Raw genomic sequence first — 26,624 nt, 5'->3', positions numbered from 1 at the left:
CAAAGCTCGCACGCATGCACCCCGTTTCTTGGTTATGCTGTGCGTGTGTGTGAGAGTTAAAGTGCTTCTTGAGAAGGCGCCTCTGTTTACGAAACAGCCGCCACCGGGTGACTGCACACGGTAGGGCACTCTCCAGGCCCTTTGTTTGATGTATGCGAAAACACCAACAGCGCACAGTAGAAGCCCAGCGTTGCTACTAGCCGACCCAACAACCACAATCAACACTATCAACAACCAACTATTTCGGACCATTTCCGATAGCATTCAATCCTTTCGGGCTGTGGTGACGTAAGGGTTCTCCGTACGACACCCGTGCGCCCCCAGTACCTGAGTGTGTGTGTGTGTGTGTGTGATAATAACTTTACCCTGCACCATCCCCCCAACCGGTGCAGTTTTTTTTAGAGTGGGGAAAGGGGTGATTTTTATCTCAGGGTTGTATAGCGACTTGGGGGTTGTTTTTCCGTGTGTGCGTTTGTATACATGAGAATGTGAGGGCAGGGGGGAATGTGTTTGCTTTATCATTTGTCATGTGTACGATATATGTTGCACATACATATATCTACCTGTCGCGGTGACGGAAACGACACATTTGCAAAAAAAAAAAACGTCAATATTAACGCCGCAAGGTACACCTGAATAACGTTTCGTCGATAGTAGTGGTATAAACGTTCTACGCAAACAATCACGTATCCGGGAGAACAATACCGTTAGTACACGTAGGAAAACACTTATCATCCATTGATCACTCCATGCATCGCATACATGGAACCCCCTCCCTCCATTCTGGATACAATAATCTGCTTCTTCTTCTTCTTCTTTCTATGCATGGTTTAAAAATCCGGATTATCAACGCCTACTGTAGCCTGTTTGTTCTTGTACCATTTTAGAACACGCCACCCACCATGGCGGATCTAACGAGGCCGCCCCTGTGTGACATCAAGCGACCCGAGGAAGTGGTGAAAATGTCGATGACGGACAACCTCAAGTTCGCGGTCCTGATCGGGCTAATTGAGGTGGGCCAGGTGTCAAACCGGGAGGTGGTCAACACGGTGCTGCATCTGGTAAGAAGAAACACGGCAATTCGTTGCACGACAGCGAGTTCATCGTTCAGCTAGTAGGGTTCGATATTGTTGCGGCTCTTCCATAGTCCTTAGAAAAAACCAATATCCATCTGGAACTCTGGTTACATCTGGTTAGACTCAAAACCCCAATGTTTTGATAGGAGGTTATCTCAGTTACACTTCTTACATGCATATGAACATGCAAAGAAACACATAGAACCGACGGTCACGTTATGATTGCAGTGTAAAATTATCGTGTTTGTTTTTCTCATTATGTAAAAACATTGAAATATTCATGCTACCATGAATATGCTACCTATTGCAAAGCGATAGAGCATCAGACACGAAATAACAACGATAATAGTGCTAACAAGAAACGTCACACCAAACACACTTTGCGGCATCGAACCCCAATACCGACAGATGTAATTCAGCAAATAATGTGCCAGAAGTGCCAAATTAAATTAGAAACAATTAGAATGAACTCGATAACGAAACACTTTTCAACATAGAGAAGAGAATGGCAGTCGACTGGAAACGACAAAAACCACGAAAGCGATAGCTTTACCGATATACACTGGATCGTTTCAAACAAAATATCTGGATGAAATAGTCTTCTTGTTGTAGTGACCTACTAGATCATGCTTCCCACCAATGGGTTATTTGACTTAGTTTTAACACGTAGCCGGAGATTCAATTTCATACTACGTGAGAATGGTTCTCATAGAACTTGGTACCGGCACTGTCGTATGGAGCGGTGGGGTCTTTTAATCTTTAAAACAAAAATAATTCGTTCTATTCATCATTTCAATGATGAAATTCCGAAAGCTCAGTAATATCAACAATTTCCAAATTGCCACAGGGAATCATTACCAACATTAAAACGCATCAATGTTTCGCATTACGATTCCTCTCTGATCGGAAGACTACGTGGAAGAAAACTGTCTAGATTTACACACAGCAAACGTGATCTATTAGAACGTTAACAAAAGTTGTTGGTTCAGCTGGCATGAACCTACTGCACGCGTTCTAGTATAATTCCAAAACCTGTATGTGGTTTTCCACATACTAACGTAATTAATCCAAGAAAAAACGTTTTGATTTCCACATCGGTTTAATCTCGATTGCATATCGCTCAATCGTGGAAACGAAGTCAAGTGTTGTTAGTGGTTACTCTCTCGCCTAATATTATGACACCTTATCGTCCCACTTTGCCTGTTTATCGGTAGTTGTCGGACTTTTGTGAGCGTTGTTATCTCTAACCTATTCAAAGACGATATGCCCTTGCGATGCGGTTGTCAAGCAAAAAGAAATTGAGTTTCGTATTTTTTTTTGGTTTCCCTGACTATTTTTCTTCCCGCAGAGCAATCTGCCAGACCGTCTGAATTTGAACGTTGAGACTATGATTTCCATTGTCGTCGATACAAACACTCAAAACACGTGCATACATCGAAAAGATATCATTTCCATACGAGTTACCTGTGCGATATGCATAATGTTTCAATGAAACTACCGTGACTGATTGTACGGCAAACAATTGCACAGGATAAACAGTTGAATGGTACATATTGTTGCAAATTGTATGCCGATTGCAATGTTCAACAACGTTACGTTAGGAACCTTGCTGATAAGTCGTCCACAAGCGCAACGTATATAGGGTAAAAACCCTGCGTTGGGGGCTATGAGCTTTTGCCGTGACGTTGTTACAATGTTATTACGATAGTATTCACCTTGCTCAGCAGATATGGAGCAGTGGCACCCCGTACTGATTTAATGCCCAACTTATTAACGATCTTTCTTCTTATTCGCTTTCTTATTCTACAGCTTGTTGGTGGCGAATTCGACATGGAGCTGAACTTTGTCGTGCAGGACGCACAAAACGTGAAACACATGCTCGAGCTGTTGGATCACTGTCCGGCAAACCTGCAGGCTGAGGTGTGGAGCGTGTTTATCGCGATCCTGAAAAAGAGCGTACGCAACCTGCAGGCGTGTACCGAGATCGGGCTGATCGAGCATGTGCTGGCACGGCTGCAGCAGGCCGAACCGATCGTGGCCGGTACGTATGCGATGATTTTCAAACGCAGAGCAGAACACAAACGCCAACAAACGTTATCTCTTGTTTCACACTTTTGCAGATCTCTTAATCGAGATGCTCGGTGTGCTCGCTAGCTACAGTATTACGGTGAAGGAGCTAAAGCTACTGTTCGGCGCTATGAAAGCAGTCAACGGCAAATGGCCCCGCCATTCGGCCAAACTGCTTAACGTGTTGAAACAGATGCCCCACCGAAACGGGCCGGATGTGTTTTTCAGCTTTCCCGGACGCAAGGGTTCGGTAGGTTAACCGTTGCTTACCTAAAAGGCTTCCTGTCGCTCAAATAGTCTAAATTTCAAACATAAACATGTAGTCGCATAGTTGTATTATTAACTTGCAAAATATGTTAGATGAAACATACTGAAGAAGATTTCGTGCGCCTTACAAATAATTATGTCTTTACAAATTATCCGAGTATGCCTGGTATGATATTTTTGTCTAATCTATTTTTAATCTTACTTTTACGTAGGCTGTTGTGCTGCCTCCGTTGGCAAAATGGCCGTACGAGAACGGTTTTACCTTCAGCACTTGGTTCCGGTTGGATCCGATCAATTCGGTTAACATTGAGCGTGAAAAACCCTACCTATACTGGTATGTAGAATTATTTTTATTTTTAAATTCGAATTTCGCGATTAATTGCTTTTGTTTTCCTTTTTACACACGCGCGCACTTAGTTTTAAAACGTCCAAAGGAGTCGGGTACACGGCACACTTCGTGGGTAACTGCCTGGTACTAACGTCCATGAAGGTGAAGGGCAAGGGTTTCCAGCACTGCGTGAAGTATGAGTTTCAGCCGCGCAAGTGGTACATGATTGCCATTGTATATATCTACAACCGGTGGACGAAGAGTGAGATCAAGTGCCTGGTGAATGGCCAGCTAGCGTCGAGCACGGAAATGGCCTGGCTAGTGTCAACGAATGATGTAAGACATTTAACTGAGCAATTCAACCATTCGAAAGCACCATGGTTAATCCGCTCTATACTGTTCCGCAGCCGTTCGACAAGTGCTACGTCGGTGCCACGCCGGAACTGGATGAGGAGCGTGTGTTCTGCGGGCAGATGGCCGCAATCTATCTCTTCTCGGAGGCGCTCACCACGCAGCAAATCTGTGCAATGCATCGACTCGGGCCGGGTTACAAGGTATGAAGGAAGCTGCAACGCGGTGCATCCGATGCGCAATGTTGTGCTCATATGCTTGTGATTTTTTGTTTTACAGTCCCAGTTTCGCTTCGACAACGAGTGCTATCTGAATCTGCCGGACAACCACAAGCGGGTGAGTGAGGCGAAAGCCATCATTTCGTCGCTTTCTCCAACGCCACTGGCTCCGACCGAGTCAACTATCCATAGAAATCTAGTTAGCGGCAGCACTGCTGCTGCTACTGCCGCCGCTGCTGCTGCTACCGGTGCCGCCGCTGCCGACCACCACCACCCGTCCTCGTTTTCCTCATCCTCGACCGCGGCTTCGGCCAGTTCCGGTGTTGCGCTTGCTTCCGCTGCCCCGGGCTCCGGTGGCGAACCGTTTGATTTAGTATCCGTAAGCATGCTTTTATTGTTTTTTATGTTCTGTATATGGTTGATTCTGTTTTTCCGTCTCTCCACTTCTTTCTCTCCCACTTTCTCTAGTGTTTAGTTTGTAAGTGCAGGCGCTGTATACTGTTCGAAAGTTTGTTTTCCAAAACTTGTTTTACGTATGTGTATTCCATTATTCCTTTTTCCCTTCGTGTTTTCGTCCCGCTTTAGCATTAGCGCTTGTGTGCTGTGTTGTGCGTATCGAGCGAATTGATTTGTTTGATGGTGACCTTTTTTTTTGTTTTTATTTACAACCCCACCCTTTTAACAAAATTGTAGGTATATGAAAAATTAATTACGATATTCGTCTACGTCGCTCGTGGAATGCATGAATTTAGTTTCCGTTTTTTTCCGTTTTGCCCTGCCATGCCGAACCGGATTCTAACCCCCTTTCCATGCCCGCAAACATTGATCGTGCTCGTGCCCTCCCCGTTGTTTGTTTCTATTTTCGGTTGATTCCTAAGCTTTTCGCTTGAAATAATACCCCAGAATTCGTAAGCGGTGCCGAAAGTTGATTTGCAAAGGGAATCTTCATCCGTTCTCTCCGCTCCCCCTCCTTAAAAACATGCGTCAAATTCGCCCTAATCACGGCAACGAATTTCAATATTTCAATACATGTTTCTGTCTTATCCTTCTGCTGCCATTGGCCGCAATAATCAATATAACCACCCCAGGTGCTGTACGACGGGAAACTTTCAAGTGCCATCGTCTTCATGTACAATCCGGTCGCAACGGACGGTCAACTGTGTTTACAATCGGCTCCCAAGGGCAATCTATCGTACTTCGTCCACACGCCGCACTCGCTTATGCTGCAGGTAAGCATATACGTAACCATAACATCGTAACTCTGCCAGTGTTATGGATATATATTCGTGCATGATGTAATATTTTTTCATCGTTTTCTTCGCTCTATAGGACGTAAAGGCTGTTGTTACCCATTCCATCCACTGTACGCTGAACTCGATCGGCGGTATACAGGTGCTGTTTCCACTGTTTTCGCAACTTGACATGCCTTACGAAGGCACGGATGTGCGAAAGGATCCAACACTATGGTAAGTATTAATATTTCTTGATATAATATTTAACAGGCGAGCTAACGAAAGTTTTGTGTTCCTTTTTCTTACCAGCGCCAAGCTGCTTGGATTCATCTGTGAGCTCGTCGAAAGCTCACAAACGGTACAGCAGCACATGATACAGGTAGGGAAGGGCATACAAAGGGCACCCACCAGCACGCTCATGAATTGCTTTCCATTTCTCACGGACAGAATCGAGGATTTCTGGTGATATCCTTCATGCTGCAACGTTCCTCCCGCGATCACCTATCGTTAGACGTGCTGGGATCGTTTCTGAGTCTTACCAAGTATCTGGTGACTTGCCTGTCCGCCAACTCGGATCTCTTGCTCAAACAGGTACGTCTGGCCCAGGCTCCGTTAACGGCAACTGGTACGGCTTTCTTCCCGCTCTCGCGGTGCCCAATCTTCGGATGACGCGTAGCACGAGATATTGTCAGTAAAGGAATCATCATCACAGGATCCACAGGAAGAGAAAAGAACGAACAAAAATCACTAAATATGCCACTAGCATTTTACCCTTCATCGTAGGAGGGAGGCGCTACCGTACAATACACAATCATGTGTTTTTTTTTCTAAATCTAAACTTTATGCCAAAAAGTGCATGAACATTTTAGCTTACATTCGTGATTGTATTCGACATGACCAACCGGACAAGAAATTTGCAATTAATCGTGTATCGACCCCAAAAAAAACAACAAAACAAACATACCATTTCACAGTTCCAGCAGCAACGGATCTATTAAATTATGCATGATTCAATATGATTGTTCTTCATAAGCTATACTCATAATAAGCATCCACCATTTTCCCGTCGTATTTGTATTCTTTTATTTATATTTTAACGATTATTATTGATTGTTGTTCCTCGTTCAATTTTTAAAAAGAGCTCATATTTACTGCATATTAGGTTTCCATGTTAATCCGTTGATAAATAGGTTGAGTTAAAAAGTATACCAACCCAAATGATAAATCAAAAATCTCAAAGAAAATGTAAAGCGGAGCAAGAAAAATTATAACTTTCCAACGTGAACAACAGCTCGTTTTTCGTTTTACGCATGCATGCTTCTACTTGTGTTGGTTCGATTCTGTGTAACCTTTTTCTTACTTAGGTATCGGTTTTATTTAAAGTTTTCATGTATATTCCAATACACTTATATATACAGTTTGTATGGAATATTGTTGTATGATCGTGGAGTTTCTCGGCGGTAACCGATTGAAATGACTTTTATTTTGGTGTTTCATCGCTCTACAAATGCTTTGATTTAGTGCCGGTGAATATATATTATGTAGCACAACTGTATGTTTTCGCCTTGGTGCCTTGGTTGTGATTTGTTCGTCTTGTTAGAGAATGTTTGTACGTCGTTTTACTTTCGTTTTATTTTATTTAGTTTGATAATCTATTTTTTTTTGTTTGTTTTGTATTTTTGGAACGTTGATGTTTATCTTATAAATCTTGCTGCATGCCTAAATTGAATCGGCTTGTGGCAGGGCAGATGAAATTCAAAGTTAAAATGAAGCTCTTCTGTTTCTCTTTCCTCACCTGGCAGCTGTTAGATCACGTGCTGTTCAATCCTTCGCTGTGGATTTACACACCGGCGACAGTACAGGCACGCCTGTACGCGTACCTGGCGACGGAGTTTCTTAGCGATACGCAAATCTACAGCAACGTGCGCCGCGTCAGCACGGTCCTGCAGACGGTGCACACGCTCAAATTCTACTACTGGGTGGTGAATCCGCGCGCGAAGAGCGGCATCACGCCGAAAGGGCTCGATGGTCCCCGACCGGCCCAGAAGGACATACTGGCGATCCGTGCTTACATACTGCTGTTCCTCAAGCAGCTCATCATGATCGGTAATGGCGTGAAGGACGACGAGCTGCAGAGCATCCTTAACTACCTGATGACGATGCACGAGGATGAAAATCTGCACGACGTGCTGCAGATGCTCATCTCGCTGATGTCCGAACATCCGAGCTCGATGGTGCCGGCGTTCGATGTGAAGCACGGTGTGCGCACAATCTTCAAACTGCTCGCCGCCGAAAGCCAGCTGATACGGCTGCAGGCATTGAAGCTGCTCGGCTTCTTCCTGTCACGCAGCACGCATAAGTATGGATGACCTTACCTCCCGCACGATTATCAACTATATTTATATGAATATGTTTTTCTTTCCTTTTTTTTTTTTGGACTCAACTCTCCGTTACCTTTGCTACAACAAAATAAAATAACCAGGCGAAAGTATGATGTAATGTCGCCGCACAATCTGTATACGCTGCTCGCCGAACGTTTGCTGCTGTATGAAGAGTCCGTCTCGCTGCCAACCTACAACGTGCTGTACGAGATCATGACCGAGCACATCTCGCAGCAGATCCTGTACGCGAAGCACCCCGAGCCGGAAAGTCACTACCGGCTGGAGAATCCCATGATACTGAAGGTGGTCGCAACGCTAATACGTCAGTCGAAGCAGTCCGAGCAGCTGATCGAGGTGAAGAAGCTGTTTCTTTCCGATATGACACTGCTGTGCAACAACAATCGCGAAAACCGGCGCACCGTACTGCAGATGAGCGTATGGCAGGAGTGGCTAATCGCGATGGCGTACATACACCCGAAAAACTCGGAGGAACAGAAGCTGTCCGATATGGTGTACTCGCTGTTCCGCATGCTGCTGCATCATGCCATCAAGTACGAGTACGGTGGGTGGCGCGTGTGGGTCGATACGCTCGCAATCGTACACTCGAAGGTGTCGTACGAGGAGTTTAAGCTGCAGTTCGCCCAGATGTACGAACACTACGAGAAGCATCGGACGGATAACATTACCGATCCGGCACTCCGCCAGCAGCGTCCAATCAGCACGATCAGTGGCTGGGAGCACGGTGCGAACGGTAGCAATGGAACCGGCGCCGGGAAGGACGGTGAGCTGGACATGCACGGCAAGTGCGTGAAGCAGATTGGGCCGGGTTCGGCCGGTGCCGGCGTTACGGTAACGCCCGGTTGTGTTTGCGAACCGGAAACGGGTGAAACGATGATCGACACGAGTGTGATGGCGAAGCAGCAAGCGATCGGGTTTGCAAGCTCGGCACCGGACGCACCAACCGGCAATGGGTACATGCGGGGCGGCGAGGCGGATCTAACGGAGGAGGACGAACTGCCGCCGCACGCCGAAGTGGAAGAAGATGCGGACGGTGTAGACGAAGAAGAGGAAGAAGAGGAAGACGAAGAGCAGGATGAGGACGACGGTGATGAGGAGGGTGAGTTTGGTGCAGCCGTGCAGCATCAGCCACGCAACGAAACCGTCACCATTGCAAGCCAAACAACTGCAACCACCACCGAAAGTGAAGTGGTGAAAACAATTGTCGATGAAATTATCGATAAATCGGCCAACATGTTGGTGGAGCACAGTGAAGCATCCATGCACGACGACGACGACGACGAGGAGGAGGAAGACGATGACGAGCGGCATGGCAAAGAGGCACCGGCCGAACCTACATCCTCGCCGGTGATTAAGGACGAAGAGATCGAGCTAGCGGTTAACGAAGTGGTTAAAATGAACCAGAACGCACTGAAGCCTGTGGAGGGCGAAGACGTCGGTTTGGACGGTGGCTCGCCCGTTGACAACGTGAACAACAACCAGAAAATAGGGGACGATCCGGCGACCAGGGGTAGCGTGGAAACGGTCGGCAGTACATCGGAATCATCCACTGTTAGTAGTTCGCCCTCGGTTGCCTGTGTCAGTGATAAATCAAATGATAGACCCACGCCGATGTCACCGGTACTGCAAAACGAACCGGATCCGCAGAAGGTGAACGCTGCGGTTGGCACCATAGTGGACGAACTGCTCGATCGGTGCTTCCCGGCCGAGGAGAGTAGCGCCGATGTGCCCGCTACGCGCGCACTAGCCACCGAGATGCAGGAGGTCGTCGAGTCGATCATTACCGACGCGGTCGAGAAGGTGGAAAAGGCTGGCACGTCGGGCACGACCGTGGGTGAAGGTGGGGAAGGAAACGAGCAGCAAACTGGACAGCAGGAGGGTGGTAGTATGCATCACCATCATCATCACCATCGGCACCATCCGCATCACCATCATCACCATCATCATCACCATGCGCATGAGGGTGAGGAACATCAGCGGATTTCCGTTGTGTCCGATGCGATGGAAGGTATGGCAATCAATGACAAGCAGCGCACTGCAGGTGGCAGTTTGATCGAGGAGGAGGAAGATGAAGTTGACGAGGAAGAGGAAGAGGAGGAGGAAGAAGAGGAAGAGGAAGAGGATGATGGAGAAGTGCTGGTGGCGGAAACGGAGGTACGGTTCGAACCGGCCGATGAGGGTGAGGAATGTGCGAACAGTACGAACGATACCGGCAAGGATGGTCCCACTGGTACAGCGGTCAGTGTGAAGCCGCCGGCCAGCAATAGTACGATCGGTGCCGGATCGAAACGTGCCGTCAGTGTGTCGACCAACACGCAACAGTATCTCGATGCACAATCGCACCCAAAACAAAGCCAACCGGTACAGCAACACCAGCAGCAACAATCTACCGCCTCACAAGCGGCCGTACAATCGATGAGTTATGAGGGCAGTAGTGGGGCCGGTGGTGGTAGCAAGCGCTCCAAATCTGCCTCGACACGTCCAATGTTTTCGCCCGGCCCAACCCGGCCCCCGTTCCGCATACCGGAGTTTAAATGGTCCTACATTCATCAGCGCCTGCTGTCCGATGTGTTGTTTTCGCTCGAAACGGATATCCAGGTGTGGCGCAGCCACTCCACCAAAAGCGTACTGGACTTTGTCAACTCGGCGGAAAATGCCATCTTCGTGGTGAACACCGTACATCTGATCTCGCAGCTCGCCGACAATCTGATCATTGCGTGCGGTGGTTTGCTGCCGTTGCTTGCCAGTGCCACGTCGCCCAACTCCGAGCTGGATGTACTCGAACCGACCCAGGGCATGCCGCTCGACGTGGCCGTTTCCTTCCTCCAGCGGCTCGTCAATATGGCGGATGTGCTGATATTTGCCAGTTCGCTCAACTTTAGCGAACTCGAGGCGGAAAAGAACATGTCGTCCGGTGGCATACTGCGGCAGTGCTTGAGGCTGGTGTGTACCTGCGCGGTGCGCAACTGTCTCGAGTGCAAGGAACGGACGCGCGGTCTCTACAACGGCATGTCGCTGAAGGATATCCCGGGTGGCGTCCATCTGCAGGCGCTCATCCGCGGCGCACAGTCCACCTCGAAGACAATCATCGAATCACTGTCCGGCCCGATGAGCCCGGTAAAGGATCCGGAGAAGCTGCTGCAGGACATGGACATTAACCGGCTGCGGGCGGTCATCTACCGCGATGTGGTAAGTGTACGACACCACCGGGACACCCGATGGCCCGCCTAACACGGGCTGGCTAGTCGACTGGCGTCAAGTGCGACTAATTATAATCTCAAGAAACGACTCTTTCAGGAGGAAACAAAGCAGGCACAGTTCCTTTCCCTCGCGATCGTCTACTTCATCTCGGTGCTGATGGTGTCGAAGTATCGCGATATACTGGAACCGCCGGTTGAGCTGCAGATACACCGCAACTCGTCGCCCGTCATCCACCGGTCGACGCCCACACAGGGTAGGTACACGGGTAATTAAGAGAAAAAAAGAATGGGCAATTGTTTGTTTTTTTTTTGTTGTTGTGGGTTATCGTTTTTTTTTTCGGTTATGATAATTTCTTTGATTCTGTTTTCATGCTCAGTGCCTTGTTTCTGTTACCGATAGCTTCGTTATGAAGCGGAATGGGTCGTGCGAAATAACGAACATCGTTCGACCGCTGCTTTTTATGATGAGTTTTTTTTCTGAATCACTGTGTACACTGGAAACCATCCGTCCCTGGAGGCAGTTCCATCGAAAATGGAAATTTTAGACGAACTATATATATACACAAACACAGAACAATAGAATAACGTACGCATAAAAAAAAACGACAAACTTAATCGATGAAACTTCCGCCTGGGAATACCAGTTCCCGATGTAGACAGTGCCAGTGAGAGTTTTATGAACCACTCAGGACATTAGATAGGTGCTTCCCGCTAAACCTCACCGTCTCCGACCTGCACCATTTGCAGACGATTGCGCGCGCGCGTGTGTGTGTGTGTGTTTGCATGTATGGAAAGCTTTTTTCATGTTCAGCTTTTCTGTTATTGCTTCAAATTCAGTGTCGCGCTCTATTGAGGAGCTCTGATTCAGGTTACGTCTGTTGAACCGTGCCTTCGTTATGTTGTACCAAGCGTTTCAATTGATTTCGGATTTCAAGTACCGTATTTTCCCGTGCAGAAAGGGGAGTAGTACATTTGGGGGAAAATATGTTCAGTAATAGCTAGCATTTTGAGGTCAACAGCCAAATCTCCATTCATTTGGCATTCTTTGATTTTATGACACTTTTATATTTTATAACAGTTGATAACACACGGGAAGTGGCGGATCGAAACCGTGCACTGTTCATACCCGACTTGGTTAATATGATGCACAGAAAGTCTTACTCGTGTACGTAAGAGACGATATGCAATTGTACAAAAAAAAAACAGCAAATAGCTTTTAGAAATTGAAAGGATATTAACAACACCAACAAAAGCTTTAAAGTAAACTGCGTAGAGGATATATTTTAATAAAGTAGACATTTTCCCCCATTCTTCTTTTAATTAAAGGCCACACACGACCATACCCCTTCGTAGTCAGAAGACGCATTAGTCAAACGATCCAAAAACCAAGCGTGTCGAATAGAAAGGCAACCATTCTTTCGATAAATGCAATTTGAAAGTATTCTTTGCTTTAGCCTTCCAATGTATAATAGTTTTAGCTTTATTGTTTTGTTGCCTTTTAGCCAATAAGCATTCAACCTAAATCCGCGCTGCTAGCAATCAAACAAATTTCTCTAGCTTTTCTACATGCCAACCTAAAACAAGAAAATATTCTTTCTCCCCTTGTGTTTTTTTTTCTTCTGTCTCTTCCCTCTTTTTCTCTCATGCTGCTTTGATAAAATAATATATATATATATATATATATATATATAAAATATATATGTATATAAACCAATCCTGGGTGACCGTGTGACCGTCCATCGTTACCACGAACGATTTGCAATTCACCATTGTTCGAAACCGATCATAACGAAACATGCGGTCCATTATGTACAATGCTACCATGTATACCTTCACGCCACTTACAAATTACTAAAAAAAAAACCCTTTTGCTCGATATATAAACGCTAATGTACTTATCCACCATTGCCAATGCTTGAAACATACTACTAATACTTGCTGCTACAAAACACTAACCAAACTGTCGCTACCGGCGATACGATCGCTGTGCAACGCGCGATACGAATGGCAATGTATGCAGAGTCGAGCAATAGGCCACTGTTTCCGCAATGGTCGCACCACGTCTACCCACAGTTCCTGCCCGGATCCCATCCGAACCATCAGCCGACGGTAGTGCACGGTAGCAGCAACACCATCACATCCTCCTCGTCGCAAACCATTTCATCCTCGTCCGGTTCGTCGTCGGCCGGTGGGTGTACCAACCTGCTGAACAACAACAACAACAGCAATCTTATTAACAACAACAACCTGGCCGGTCTGAACCATAAAGATGTCGGCGGTGGTAGCGTAAACGGTGGTGCACTCCCGATGTACTACGGGCATGTAGCGGTCGGTGCAACGACAACAAATGCTGCCACCACCACCACCAACAACACGCTTAACAACAACAACAACAACAACAACAGCCAAAGTTTCGGAGCCGGCCCCGGCAGCTGTATCTTTACCAGCGAAATGCTCAACTGTTACTCACCAGCAGCTGCATCCGCCGCCATCGCCGGTGGCCATCTGCACCATCAGCATCAACAACCGGCACCGCAGCAACAGCAACAGTACGCACAGCAACAACAGCACGGTCTAAACAACAACTCGCTGACGGCGCTGGTGAATGCGGGCGGCGTCGGTGCATACGGTGCGGGCGGTGCCACGGTCGGTGGGCTGGCACCACAGCAGCATTTGCGTGGTGTTGTCGGACGGGCAACCGCAACCACTGCGACCACCGGTCTGCACAATGGCGTCGTCGGCCATACCGTTGGTGGCAAGCTATCGAAAGGCACGGTTCCTGTCTCACTTACACTAACTGGTTTATCTGGATTTTTATTTTTTCACAAACATACAAAATACACACACATTCACGGCACAAACATATACACACACATAAAGACGCGCACGGCCTTCCTTTTTGATTTGTTTTAGTACAATAATTTTCTGTCGATGTACAGCAGAAAACATCGATGAAAATCACTGTAGTAAAGCAAAGGGTTCGGAAATCGCCATCCAACATCGGATGGCAGGACAATGTAAAATGTCAATACTGTTAAGTGTGATATTGTACACTAAACCGCACGCACAACTGTACTCATGCGCCGTCACACATCCACACACCACCACCACCGCACAAGAGCCTCGGTCCATTACACTTCTGTTGCAAGCGCCATTTTGTTTACTTTTTTAGTTTTTACTAACCTGTGTTGCCTACCATTCTTCTGCTGCTCCGTACGTGGTTTTGTTTTGCAAGTTTCGTTTGATCCCCTTGATTTCGTACCTTTCTATTTTCTTCTGCTTATTGCGTTTCTTGATTTAGAAGTTTTTCGTTCGCTGCGTGTTTCTTTGGTTGTTATCCTGATTTATCTGCCATTATGTTGTTGTATTTCTTCATGCGTTTTTCATTGTGGTTTGTTGTGTTTTTACTTCCCGTGTTTTTTTTTTAAACTGTTGCGCCGATTTTCAATTTCAATTTATACGACCGGCCAGACACTTACAAAAAAAAATGAAACGGAAGAAGTAAATTCTATTAAGACACGATTCTTTACCAAATTGCAGGATTTCCACACAAAAAACCATCTCGCTAATGCTATTCGGGGTTTTTTTCTTCTCTGTTTTTTTTTTAGGAACCCAATCGATGCAGGAAGGTGATTATGAGGTGATCGTGGTGGACGAAAACAATTCCTCCGTCATAGCCGACAACGATTCACACTCCAGCGGTCCACTGTCAATAAAGGTGAGGCTTCTTTTTTGGATCGATCGAATGCGGCAAACTCGCTCGTGGCACGATCGGTCCCTGGTGCGGATCTGAAAAGCATCAGCTGAAAGCTTCCAAGATTATACATATTCCTTGTGCGGATCGGAATATTTGCTTCGCTCGTCTTCTTATGGCTCGCGTTCCCTAACGTTAATCATACTAACCAACTTTAAACAATATGTTAACTCATCCAGTAGTGAATTGATTTGATCGATTGTTAAAATAGTGCAATCGCTTGATTGTGTTTCTCAACGTTTCACGTTCACGGTTGTATTCTTTGTGGCTAACTGTTTTCTTTTATTTTACCATTTTGCTATAACTGGAAATCTTTTTACGTTTTGTTGCATTAGCGTTGAAATGCATGATTTTATTGAGGCGTTTAATGTGAAACAATCTAAACAAAACAAAAAAACAAAACGTTTACGCTGCATGGCTCTAGTAACGTAAAATGGATAATTGTTTTTTTACTCTTAATTACGGTTAGATAATCCAATTAGGGTTATAATATGGCATCAATATAGCGATTTTACGGTATTAACATGTATATGTGAGTTGGGAATATTGGGTATTTCCGTATGTTCTTCGGAAATATGATATATGGAGAATATGATGCCCGCCATAGTTATAACAATATTTGGATCACCTAACCTATATTCCCCCTATCTTCTTCCTTGAACCGTCCCTTAATTCTTTCTTTCTACCTTAAACTCATTCTATAACGATTTCTTCTTTATCCCCGCCAATATTCACTACACGAATTCCCCCCTTCCGTTTTTCCAAAACCTTTAATTATAACCGTTACACTTTACCCTGTTGAAATGAATGTTGCATCATCATCAATCCCCCATATAAGGCCGTTACCTCTGCAAGCAACTCGCGGCGCACATCGATGGCCAAACAACCGGACCATCCAGTGTCACCTGCTTCGGCGGCTGGTACTGCTACCGTAAGCGATCTTCGTCTACAGTCCTGCTACCAGCAGCCGATGCTATCTTCCGGTCTGACAGCAACCACGGCCACAGTGGAACCGACCGTGACCACCGCTACCATTGCCGTGAACGAACAGCGTCCGGAGGTTGTCCACAGGGTGGCGCAGGGCCAACCGAAGGTAAATGGGACAAATCAGCGACACAGCGAGATGGCACAGCACCCAATCCGGTTCCGTTTTATGTTTTTGTTGTTGTTGTTTTCTCCTACCCCTGTGCGCTTCGATGACCCGATTGCAGCTCGCTAGAGATTGCGACAAGTCCCGAGTGTATACATATCCCCTGCCTTCACTGTTCGTCCGCTTGCCGTATCGTGCTTCGCGGTGGTTGCAATGGTTCATTTGTTACATTTGTTTGTTTGTTCGTTTCCTGTAGCTGATGTAGCTTATAGCTGCTTCGAATTTCTCTTGCGGCCACACAATCCTTACCTTAGCTCTAGTATTTATTTTCATGCTTAATTCATGTTGTTTAGAGGTGTAGTATTGGTGTATGTTTTTTATTCATTGTGCGTGGTTTAAGGTTCTGTACTGATGATAGGCTCCTTTAACATATACCACTTTTGCTGAGCACCCCTGAGCGTCATCCAAGTGAGTTTGGGCGACATTGGTTTCTAAAAACAACGCATCGGAGCCTATCGTACGTGCAAAACCTCACACACACTAACAAGCTTATTATAATCTAATTAATTCATCTGTAGTGCAGTATTGCCGTTAGTACTAGTGTTGGGTGAATCTGATTCAGATTCATAAATCTTAATGAATCTTTGAACTGAATAATGTTAATCTCTATTCCAAAGAGCCATGATTAAAATTTATAAAACGCTCCGGAAATATGATTTAAAATTATGTTTATTCTTTTTGCTACTGTTTTCTCAGTTTTTGAAGCTATAAGTAACAGGTGGGCTGATAATTGTTTGGCCTATGACAGTAAAACACTTTTTTTTGGCCAAATTTTTTTTTGTATTCAACATACGTCTCTTCAAGGATGATTCACCAATTATAGCGGTCTTTCAATTTTTCGATACCATTTTTATAGTAATATTTGCACCTTGCCTCAAAAAACGTCTTTGTTTCGGCGATCACCTCTTTATCCGACGAAAATTTCTTCTCAGAGGACATCCTTTTGGGATCTGAGAAATGGAGTTAGTCACTGGGAGCCAGATCTACGAAATACGGAGGGTGGCGAAGCATTTCGTGGCCTAATTCATGAATTTTTGCCATTGTTTTCACTGATTTGTGGCACGGTGCGTTGTCTTGATGAAACAAAACTTTTTTTTTTCTTCAAATGCGGCCGTATTTTGGCGATTTCGTCCTTCAATCGCTCCAAAAATGTGATGTAATAGTCGCTGTTAATGGTCTTTACTTTTTCGAGATAGTCGATGAGGATTATTCCTTGCGAATCCCAAAAAACTGAGGCCATAACCTTGCCAAATGATTGTTGCGTTTTCCCCCGCTTTGGAGCAAGTTCATCGCGTCCAGTCCACTCGGATGACTGTCTATTGGACTTTGGTGTGAAGTGGAGAAGCCAACACTCATCCACAGAAACATACTGACGCAAAAACTCGGATTAAATTCGCTTAAACAGCTCCAAACACTGCACCGAATCATCGACTCGTTGTTGTTTTCGGTCAAATTTGAGCTCGCGCGGCAGTCATTTTGCACAGGGCTATCTCATATCCAAATACTCGTGAACGATATGTCCAACACGTTCCTTAGACATCTTTAGGGTGTCAGCTATCTCGATCAGCTTCACATTATGGGTGTTCTTAATAATTTTGTGGATTTTTTAAATGTTTTCGTCAGTAACCGCCTCTTTTGGGCGTCCACTGTGTTCACCACCTTCAGTGCTCATTTCACCACTTTTAAATTTAGCATACCAATATCTGATGGTTGATTTTGGTAGAGCAGTGTCCAAAGACTCTTCATCAAACCAATTTTTGGCTTTAACTATATGTTTCCCCTTCAAAAACTTATATTTTATCATCACGCGAAATTCCTTCTTTTCCATGATTACTCAAAGCACAAAAGTTGCGTCACACAAAATGCTCTAGCTCATTAGGTTGTGGCCCGAGTGCTGTCAAATTTGGACAGAATTCGTTTGAAGGTTGGTACAAACGAAATATGATATGGATAAAAATCTTCTAGCGCGATAAATGTGTTAGGCCAAACAATTATCAGCCCACCTGTTATTTAAATAGCAAAAACGATAAATATAATTGTGAATAATATTGACAAAGCGAATTCCAAACTTATTTTTTTTCAAAATGTCTTTCAAGAATGAAACTTTTAAGATTTATGTAGTCTTGGAATTCCTGATTCCTGATTTGAATGACTCTTCGCAAAAGAGCTATATGACTGAATTTTCTCAAAAGATACATTAAGCACAACACTAATTAGTTCAGTTGCTAAATTTCATATTACATGTGTTTATTGCATGTAACAAAATTCAAAATAATCTTTAATAACGCTAATGGCATTATTATCGTATTAATCTGGTTAACTCTGTACGCAGCAAACGCATGTGTGCTAAAATACATAAAGTTCTCCAATTCCAATATGTCACCTTAGACGAATCCATCAACATTGTCTACCGCTTCGGCTATTCTGTCGAGAAAATCGTATATAATTGTGCCATCTGCAAGTGTGAAAAGTCCCTAGCTGAGAAAGCATTTCATTCTCTAGACCTGGTGCGGTTACTGAGATGCTTGTGTTACACCTGCCACAAAATGTGCACCCATCATGCAAAAGGAGATAGCGCGATATACTCAATAAGATATCGACCATCTTTTCCCGGGGTTGGGGGGAGAACTACCGCGACCAAAGCAATGTTTCACTAATGTTACCCTTCGTATCTTCTTGCATGTTTGTCCTGCACTGGGTGCTGCGCAGAGTGTGGACTCTGACGGAGGTTCGCTGAACCTGAACTCGACCGAAAACGACCCGCAGGAGGTGGAAACATCGAGCGAGATCATGCCGGATGACAACAAGCCGACGAACTCGAACGACGAAAGCTGGACGGATGTGAATCTAAACGATGATGTGGCGAGCGAACTGAAACCACCGCGTCCGGACGGTGCGCTCGGTGTGGGTGGTGTTGCGGGTAGCAATGGTGGTGGTGGTGGTGGAACCGGTGGAGATCGTCTCAGTTCCATGGCCAGCACGCTCGGTAGTCGAATGGACGGTGGTGTGAGTGGCGGTGTGAATGTCGATCTCGGCAGCGGTGGAGCTGGTGGTGCTGGTGGTGTGAAGCTGGAATCCGATATCGCAGTAGTGCGCGTACCGGACGGATACGGCGGACAGGTTGTACCGAGCGGTGGTTCGGTACGGGGCCGACCGGAGGATCTGAACCTGAAGGCACCGTTCGTGAGCCAGCTCCCGTTGGCATTACCGTCACGCGAGGCCAGCCTGACGCAGAAGCTGGAAATAGCGCTCGGACCCGTCTGTCCGCTGTTGCGCGAAATTATGGTTGACTTTGCACCGTTCCTGTCGAAAACGCTGGTCGGTTCCCACGGTCAGGAGCTGCTGATGGAGGGCAAGGGATTGACGACGTTCAAGAACAGCCACTCGGTGGTGGAGCTGGTGATGCTGCTCTGCTCGCAGGAGTGGCAGAACAGCCTCCAGAAGCACGCCGGCCTAGCGTTCATCGAGCTGATCAACGAAGGCCGGCTGCTGTCGCACGCGATGAAGGACCACATCGTGCGGGTGGCAAACGAGGCCGAATTCATACTGAACCGGATGCGGGCGGACGATGTGCTGAAGCATGCCGACTTTGAGTCCCAGTGTGCCCAGACGCTGCTCGAACGGCGCGAGGAGGAACGGATGTGCGACCATCTCATTACAGCGGCACGGCGTCGTGACAACGTGATCGCGAGCCGGCTGCTGGAGAAGGTGCGCAACATAATGGGCAATCGGCACGGGGCGTGGGGCGATATGAACGCAAACTATCAGAAGCAGATCTTCTGGAAGCTGGACGCGTGGGAGGACGATGCGAGACGCCGGAAACGCATGGTGCAGAACCCGCGCGGATCCAGCCACCCGCAGGCGACGCTGAAAGCATCGCTTGAAAATGGTACCGCTGCGACGTCCGGCTCAACAACGACGTCAGCGACTGCTCCGACCGGTACGGATGATGCGGTCGGTGCGGAAACGACCGCCCCCGGTGGTGCCCGGCCAGCCGGTGTTGCGCGGGAGGAAATTTACTCCCAAATTGCGGTGCCCCGTTCGCAGCAACCGGACCTGCTGGACGATTCCGAGCTGCTGATAGAGGACCGCGAGCTAGACCTCGACCTGACCGGACCGGTGAACATTAGCACGAAGGCGAAACTGATCGCACCCGGGCTGGTGGCGCCCGGCACCATGTCAATTACCTCCACCGAGATGTACTTCGAGGTGGACGAGGAGAACGGTGAGTTTCAGCAGATCGACCAGGAGGTGCTCAAGTACTGTGACCACCTGCACGGCAAGTGGTACTTCTCGGAGATTCGGGCCATCTTTTCCCGGCGCTATCTGCTGCAGAACGTAGCGCTCGAGATCTTTCTCGCCAGTCGCACATCGATACTGTTCGCGTTCCCGGACCAGCACACCGTGAAGAAGGTGATCAAAGCGTTGCCCCGGGTCGGTGTTGGCATCAAGTATGGCATACCGCAGACGCGCCGTGCATCGATGATGTCGCCCCGTCAGCTGATGCGCAACTCGAACATGACGCAAAAGTGGCAGCGGCGCGAAATTTCCAACTTTGAGTATCTGATGTTTCTGAACACGATCGCGGGCCGCACGTACAACGATCTCAACCAGTATCCGGTGTTCCCGTGGGTCATCACCAACTACGAGTCGCGCGAGCTCGATCTCAGCCAACCGTCAAACTATCGCGACCTCTCGAAACCGATCGGTGCGCTAAATCCGAGCCGACGGGAGTATTTCGAGGAGCGGTACGAAACGTGGGACACGCCTGGTATACCACCGTTCCATTACGGCACGCACTACTCCACTGCCGCGTTCGTGCTGAACTGGTTGATACGCATCGAACCGTTCACGACGATGTTCCTTGCGCTGCAGGGTGGCAAATTCGATCATCCCGATCGGTTGTTCTCCTCCGTGGCACTGTCGTGGAAGAACTGTCAGCGCGACACATCCGACGTGAAGGAGCTAATACCGGAATGGTACTTCCTGCCCGAGATGTTTTACAACGCGTCCGACTATCGGCTGGGACAGCGCGATGATGGCAGCACGGTTGGGGATGTGGATCTACCGCCGTGGGCGAAAACGCCCGAAGAGTTCGTACGCATCAACCGGATGGCACTCGAGTCCGAGTTTGTCTCCTGCCAGCTGCACCAGTGGATCGATCTAATCTTCGGCTACAAACAGCGCGGCCCGGAAGCGATGCGTGCGACGAACGTGTTCTACTACCTCACGTACGAGGGTAGCGTCGATCTGGACACGATCGGTGATCCGGTGACGCGGGACGCCATCGAAAATCAGATCCGCAACTTTGGTCAAACGCCCAGCCTGCTGCTAATGGAGCCGCATCCGCCACGCTCGTCGGCGATGCACCTGTCGCCGATGATGTTCAACACGATGCCGGACGATGTGTGCATGTCGCTCAAATTCCATCTGAATTCGCCCATCATACACATCTCGGCCAACACGTACCCGCAGCTACCGTTGCCATCGGTTGTTACCGTTACCGCGGGCCACCAGTTTGCGGTAAACCGTTGGAACTGTCAGTACACCGCCAGCATCCAAAGCCCGAGCTACGCGGAATCGACGCAAAACATGAACGCTAATCTACCGCTCACGATGGATCCTTTGTTATGTAAGTTTTTCCGAGCGAATTAAATCATTAGATGCCACGAGAGCTGACAAAACGCAGATAAATTTATCAAATCGGAGCTTTTACCATTGTGTTATGAGCTTTCTTCAAATTTACTGACAAAAGCGCTGAACAGATTTTGACATTTGCTCAAAACGTGGTAATAATTTCGTTTGCAAATAATTGTTTAGTGTTTGATTTGTTCTGCATGTACAATTTAGCATAAAAAAAAGCGCGAGCAACCAGCCGTAAAGAAAAGCCAGAAAGAGCGATATGCGTTTAAAGAGTATTGAGTATGCTCACTGCTTTTGTCAGTTCACGGGGCCTATACGAGCTATTGATTAAAAAGCTATATTAATTGAATTTTCCTTTTCTTTTTGTCACCCCTAAACAGCTCAAATCAATGGACACAACAGCAGCAACCAACAGAACCGGCGCCATCTCGGTGACAACTTTAGCCAGAAGTTGCAGATAAAATCCAACTGCTACGTTACGACGGTTGACAGCCGGTTCCTGATCGCGTGCGGCTTTTGGGACAACAGTTTTCGCGTGTTTTCCACCGAAACGGCAAAGATTGTGCAGATCATTTTCGGCCATTTCGGCGTAGTGACGTGCCTGTCACGGTCCGAATGTAACATTACGTCCGATTGCTATATTGCGTCCGGTTCGGCTGATTGCACAATACTGCTGTGGCACTGGAACGCACGCACGCAGTCAATCGTTGGTGAGGGTGAGGTATGACCGAAAATCAAAACGAATCATCGTTTCGATGGTGGCAGCTTGTTAACACTGCTCTTCCATACATTCACAGATACCAACACCGCGTGCTACGCTCACAGGACACGAAACGGCCGTCACGTCGGTGGTGATCAGTGCTGAGCTGGGACTGGTTGTATCTGGTTCAATAAGTACGTTTGCGTTGTCTGTCGAATTCGGGGACACAATCTATACTTATCATCCTGCTTTCGTACCGTTTTTTTTTGTTGCAGACGGACCAGTCCTGGTACATACGACGTTCGGTGATCTGTTGCGGTCGCTAGAAGCACCAAAAGATTTTATCTCGCCCGAAAACATTACCCTATCGCGCGAGGGTTTCATCGTGGTGAACTACGACGAAGGTAGCGTTGCCGCGTACACCATCAACGGGAAGCTGCTGCGCTATGAGTCACACAACGATAACCTACAGGTACTGTGAACAGTTTCAATTGGAGTTGTTTGCTTATCATAAAACGTAACCAAATCATTATACTCATTCGTTCATTTTCATAAATTCAACCAAACCCCAGTGCATGCTTCTGTCGCGGGATGGCGAATATTTGATGACTGCCGGTAACAAGGGCATCGTGGAAGTGTGGCGAACGTTTAATCTCGCACCGTTGTACGCGTTCCCGGCCTGCAACAGTGGAATACGTTCGTTAGCTCTCACGCACGATCAGAAGTGAGTGTTTGTTGTTAAACTGTAGAATGCGATAGTAATGTTTTTGTCCCTTAAACTCACCAGGTATTTGCTAGCCGGTCTGGCAACTGGATCCATCATCGTGTTTCACATCGATTTCAACCGCTGGCACCACGAGTACCAGCAGCGCTACTGAAGCAACCGAACCAGCCTCGGCACCGTACCGTACGCGCTAGTCAAACTGGATGTAAACCGGCAACAGCGACGACAGAGTGCGCCGGTCGCTTGTGCCTAACAGTTCAATCCTATTTGCTGGCAAGAAAGAAAAACAAAACGAATCCATTCCGTGGGGTGTCCCATTTCACCCTCTCTCTCTCTCTCTATCTCACAGTCGCTGAGCCCCCGTTACGATATTCAGCGTATTGTACTGATTTTAAGTGTGCCGCCACAGTAATTGCACCGACACTTAGAAAATTGCCAAACTCAATTAATTGCAAACCCCCTCGCTAAACGCTGAGATAGTTTTAGCCAAGCATGTGTGACATGTGAGAAGCGAAGATACGAAGTGTGAACGACCAGGCGCGGCAGCGTACTTGATGCTGTACTTAATTCTTACTTTAAGACGCAGACGCAGCGTGAGGAAGGAAACGAATGCATTCCAGTTAAGTGCGAGCTGCGCGGAGAAAAACGAGAGAGGAAAGAGGTTATGAGTAGCATAATAATATGCAAATATTCCACATAGGTCACCACTCACCCCATTCGCCGATGCAATTTTACTGCAATTGCTTTCACTTAGAAGCAACAGACGCGTCAGTTGTGGAAATCTGCACTGAAATAGCATTTTAAAGAAAATGATATGACAAAAACACACTCATACACTCCCACAATAACATAACACAAAGTAACGAAACTGCGAAAAGGGCGCAAAAAATTTAGGCCAGCCTTTATTGGATGCATGCATTGAACGTTCGGATCGATTGATCATCCGGGTAAAGTAGAACAAGCCTAGCGGCTTTAAGATAAATAGTTAAGAGAAAAGTTGTTGGCAGGAGTTGAAAATGGGTAAATGAAGGATAGGTTTGCAGCAGATGTCAGCTGTCGTAGTAAGGCCAGTGTAGTTTTGTGTGCAACGCAACGCCTTGATTGTGTGGGTGGTAGTGCTGCTGGGACTGCACGTGCGTGTATCCGTACGTTGTGTTTTTTTTTGTTTTATTTATCTTGCATTGCATTAGGTGAACTTTCGCTGAACACCACTGATTGTTTTACACATCCTCAGCGCCATATGGGGACCGTTTTATCGCAACTACATGCATGTGTGTCTGTGTGCGTATGTGTGTATAAATGCATCATAGGACACAGCAACTCTTTCTGTGTGGTTGAATGTAATTTTATCATTCCAATTTTACCCCTCCTCCCGCACGTAAACCCATTTATCGTGATAATGTGTGTGGTTTTTTTTTTTTCTGGGCGAGGGATTGGATAAATGTTTTGTACAATTTGTGTTGGTGTAATATTATGCATATATGCAAACACTCATAACACTCGAAACGTGTGACAATTAGCTTAATAATCTGTCGGCTTACCGTGAAAAAACAAAAAACGAATTACATCGTTACTAATGCGGGACGGATGGGGGAAAAAAGGTTCTACTTCTTATTTCGCACAACAACAACCCGTGGGTGGTCTCTGGGTTGGGGCTAACTTGCGTATTGGGGCTTGCTTGTCCTCTGTGTGACTTGATTTTACCACGGGTACGGTGATACCTATAGCAACGGTGGGTGAAGTGTGGGGAGGAGGAAAGAAATTAAAAGAACGCAATAACCTAGTTGTAATCATTATCGATTAACTACCTAGACTACATAGCACACAAACACATACAGGCAAACCCACACATGAACACCGAATACATTTACGCAAGTTCATTGAGTACATGAATGCCAAATTGTAAAGATTTTAATAACAGCCTTTTAAAAAAAATCGAATATAAAGCAAAACAAACAAATAAGTATATATATATATACATATATATATATATATTGAGCTAACAGGAGGTTGCCGCTAGTATGACGGGAATTCGAGAAAAGTTGGTACACCTAGTGGTAAACCAAGGAAGTAAAAAACAAAAATGAAAAACCGCTGCATTTACATTAAACGGACGCAAGAGTGAGAGCAGTGCAAGAATAGTAAAAAAAAAACAATCCTACCCAAACACATACCAGCACATACACAAAAGAACGCAAAGGCCCCCATCAGGGGGCCTGAGTAGCGCAAGGTTGGAAAGTTCCGACTTCCTCGTGCGTATCCTCTGTGCGTGAGTGTGTTTTGATTGTGGGCGCGTGACACATCCCCACGCCAAAATGCATTACCACCCCTGGGGTGATGTGGGCGATGCAACAGTGCGTAATTAGTGGCAAGGAGTCAGTAGAGTACTATAAAGGCAATGAGACAGACGTCAAAATGGGGGGGAAAAGGAGGGAGGGGATAGAGAAGTAAACGATGGGTGCGCAGGAGATAGAGAGATATGCAACATTCTGAGGTTATCCGTCCGCGAATATTTACATTAGCCATTACATACAAAGGATTAAAAAAACAACAACATATGAGTAAAGAAACCAAAGGTGAAAAACGTAAAAAAAATATTAATATGATGAAAACCTACAAAACACTCCCCCAAAAAAACACACACACACACACATACAGAACCCCATTTTAGGCCCGAAAAGTCGTGTTTGCAAATAGCAATTAATAAACCGGGTGCTCAGTGCGTGCGCAGAGAAAATGGCAGTACTCTCCAAACCCGGTCGCCAATGTGGTGTTTGTTTCTTTTCGTTGTTTTGAATATTGTTTAGCGTTTCCATAATAGTGCGCACTATTTTTGTTTTTGTCACTAAAAACAAACAAAGATAAACAAAAGTACGCGTACGGTAAACTAAGCAAAACAAAAAGCAAACAACAACAAAAAAAACCATACACACACATACCGAAATCGCCACTTAAAAACGTAAGACCGAAACGTAGTAGAAGTGAAAAGGAGAGCGGTAATGAGAAAACTGTGTAATAGAGAGGACGCAAAGAAAAAAAAACATGCAACTAACGCAAAACCTTATTTCACGTGCCAAAATAATATTAAATAGAACAATATTAAAAAGAAGAAAAGAAAAACAATACACAAATGAACGTTTGGAAGGCGGCGATGCGATACATCAAAAAAGAAATCAGCAGCTATGAATTAGGGGTGAGCAAACAGCAAAACAAACACACGTAATAAGTAACACAGCAGCAAAACACATACAAGATAAAAGAGGAAAAATGGAAGCATGCAACAAAAAAAAACTAACAGACTCAAAACGCAAAGCAAAAAAAAAACATTAAATGAAAGACACAACAACAAAAAAAAAACAAAAATCCTGCCTAAATGTGCTCGTGTAGTGTTTAAACAACAGCAAGAAAAAAGTACTTAATGGAAAAATGCAAAACAAAAAATGACAAAAAAAACATAAGTTTGATAACGCTTAAAACAGCAAAAAAGAAAAAAAACATTAATTAAACGTCTTAAG

The 26,624-nt window shown here is 46.1% G+C and overlaps 1 protein-coding gene across 1 annotated transcript; it reads left to right on the top strand.

Annotated features, from left to right (window-relative positions):
* The first annotated feature begins 893 nt into the window (after positions 1-893).
* Positions 894-26,483, top strand: LOC128306868 (neurobeachin). Its single transcript, XM_053044500.1, has 23 exons — positions 894-1,061; positions 2,886-3,117; positions 3,197-3,393; positions 3,623-3,744; positions 3,828-4,074; positions 4,146-4,292; positions 4,369-4,686; positions 5,396-5,536; positions 5,637-5,773; positions 5,849-5,918; positions 5,987-6,130; positions 7,312-7,898; positions 8,022-11,127; positions 11,221-11,392; positions 13,159-13,908; positions 14,747-14,856; positions 15,731-15,985; positions 18,752-21,674; positions 22,066-22,406; positions 22,483-22,579; positions 22,661-22,857; positions 22,958-23,109; positions 23,173-26,483. Exons 1-23 carry the CDS (start codon positions 903-905, stop codon positions 23,261-23,263), a joined length of 10,695 nt encoding a protein of 3,564 aa, XP_052900460.1. The 5' UTR covers positions 894-902; the 3' UTR covers positions 23,264-26,483.
* The last annotated feature ends 141 nt before the right edge of the window (positions 26,484-26,624 follow it).

Source organism: Anopheles moucheti, chromosome X (genome assembly GCF_943734755.1).
Source record: "Anopheles moucheti chromosome X, idAnoMoucSN_F20_07, whole genome shotgun sequence".
Classification (NCBI taxonomy): Eukaryota; Metazoa; Arthropoda; class Insecta; order Diptera; family Culicidae; genus Anopheles; species Anopheles moucheti.
This window is presented reverse-complemented; position numbering and strand designations above follow the sequence as displayed.

Bases quoted from the DNA above. Each gene is read 5' to 3' on its own strand.
- LOC128306868 (XM_053044500.1), top strand. From the start codon at position 903: ATGGCGGATCTAACGAGGCCGCCCCTGTGTGACATCAAGCGACCCGAG. The intron at 5,919-5,986 runs GTAGGGAAGGGC...TCTCACGGACAG, and splicing joins TACAGCAGCACATGATACAG to AATCGAGGATTTCTGGTGAT. The intron at 11,128-11,220 runs GTAAGTGTACGA...TATAATCTCAAG, and splicing joins CGGTCATCTACCGCGATGTG to AAACGACTCTTTCAGGAGGA.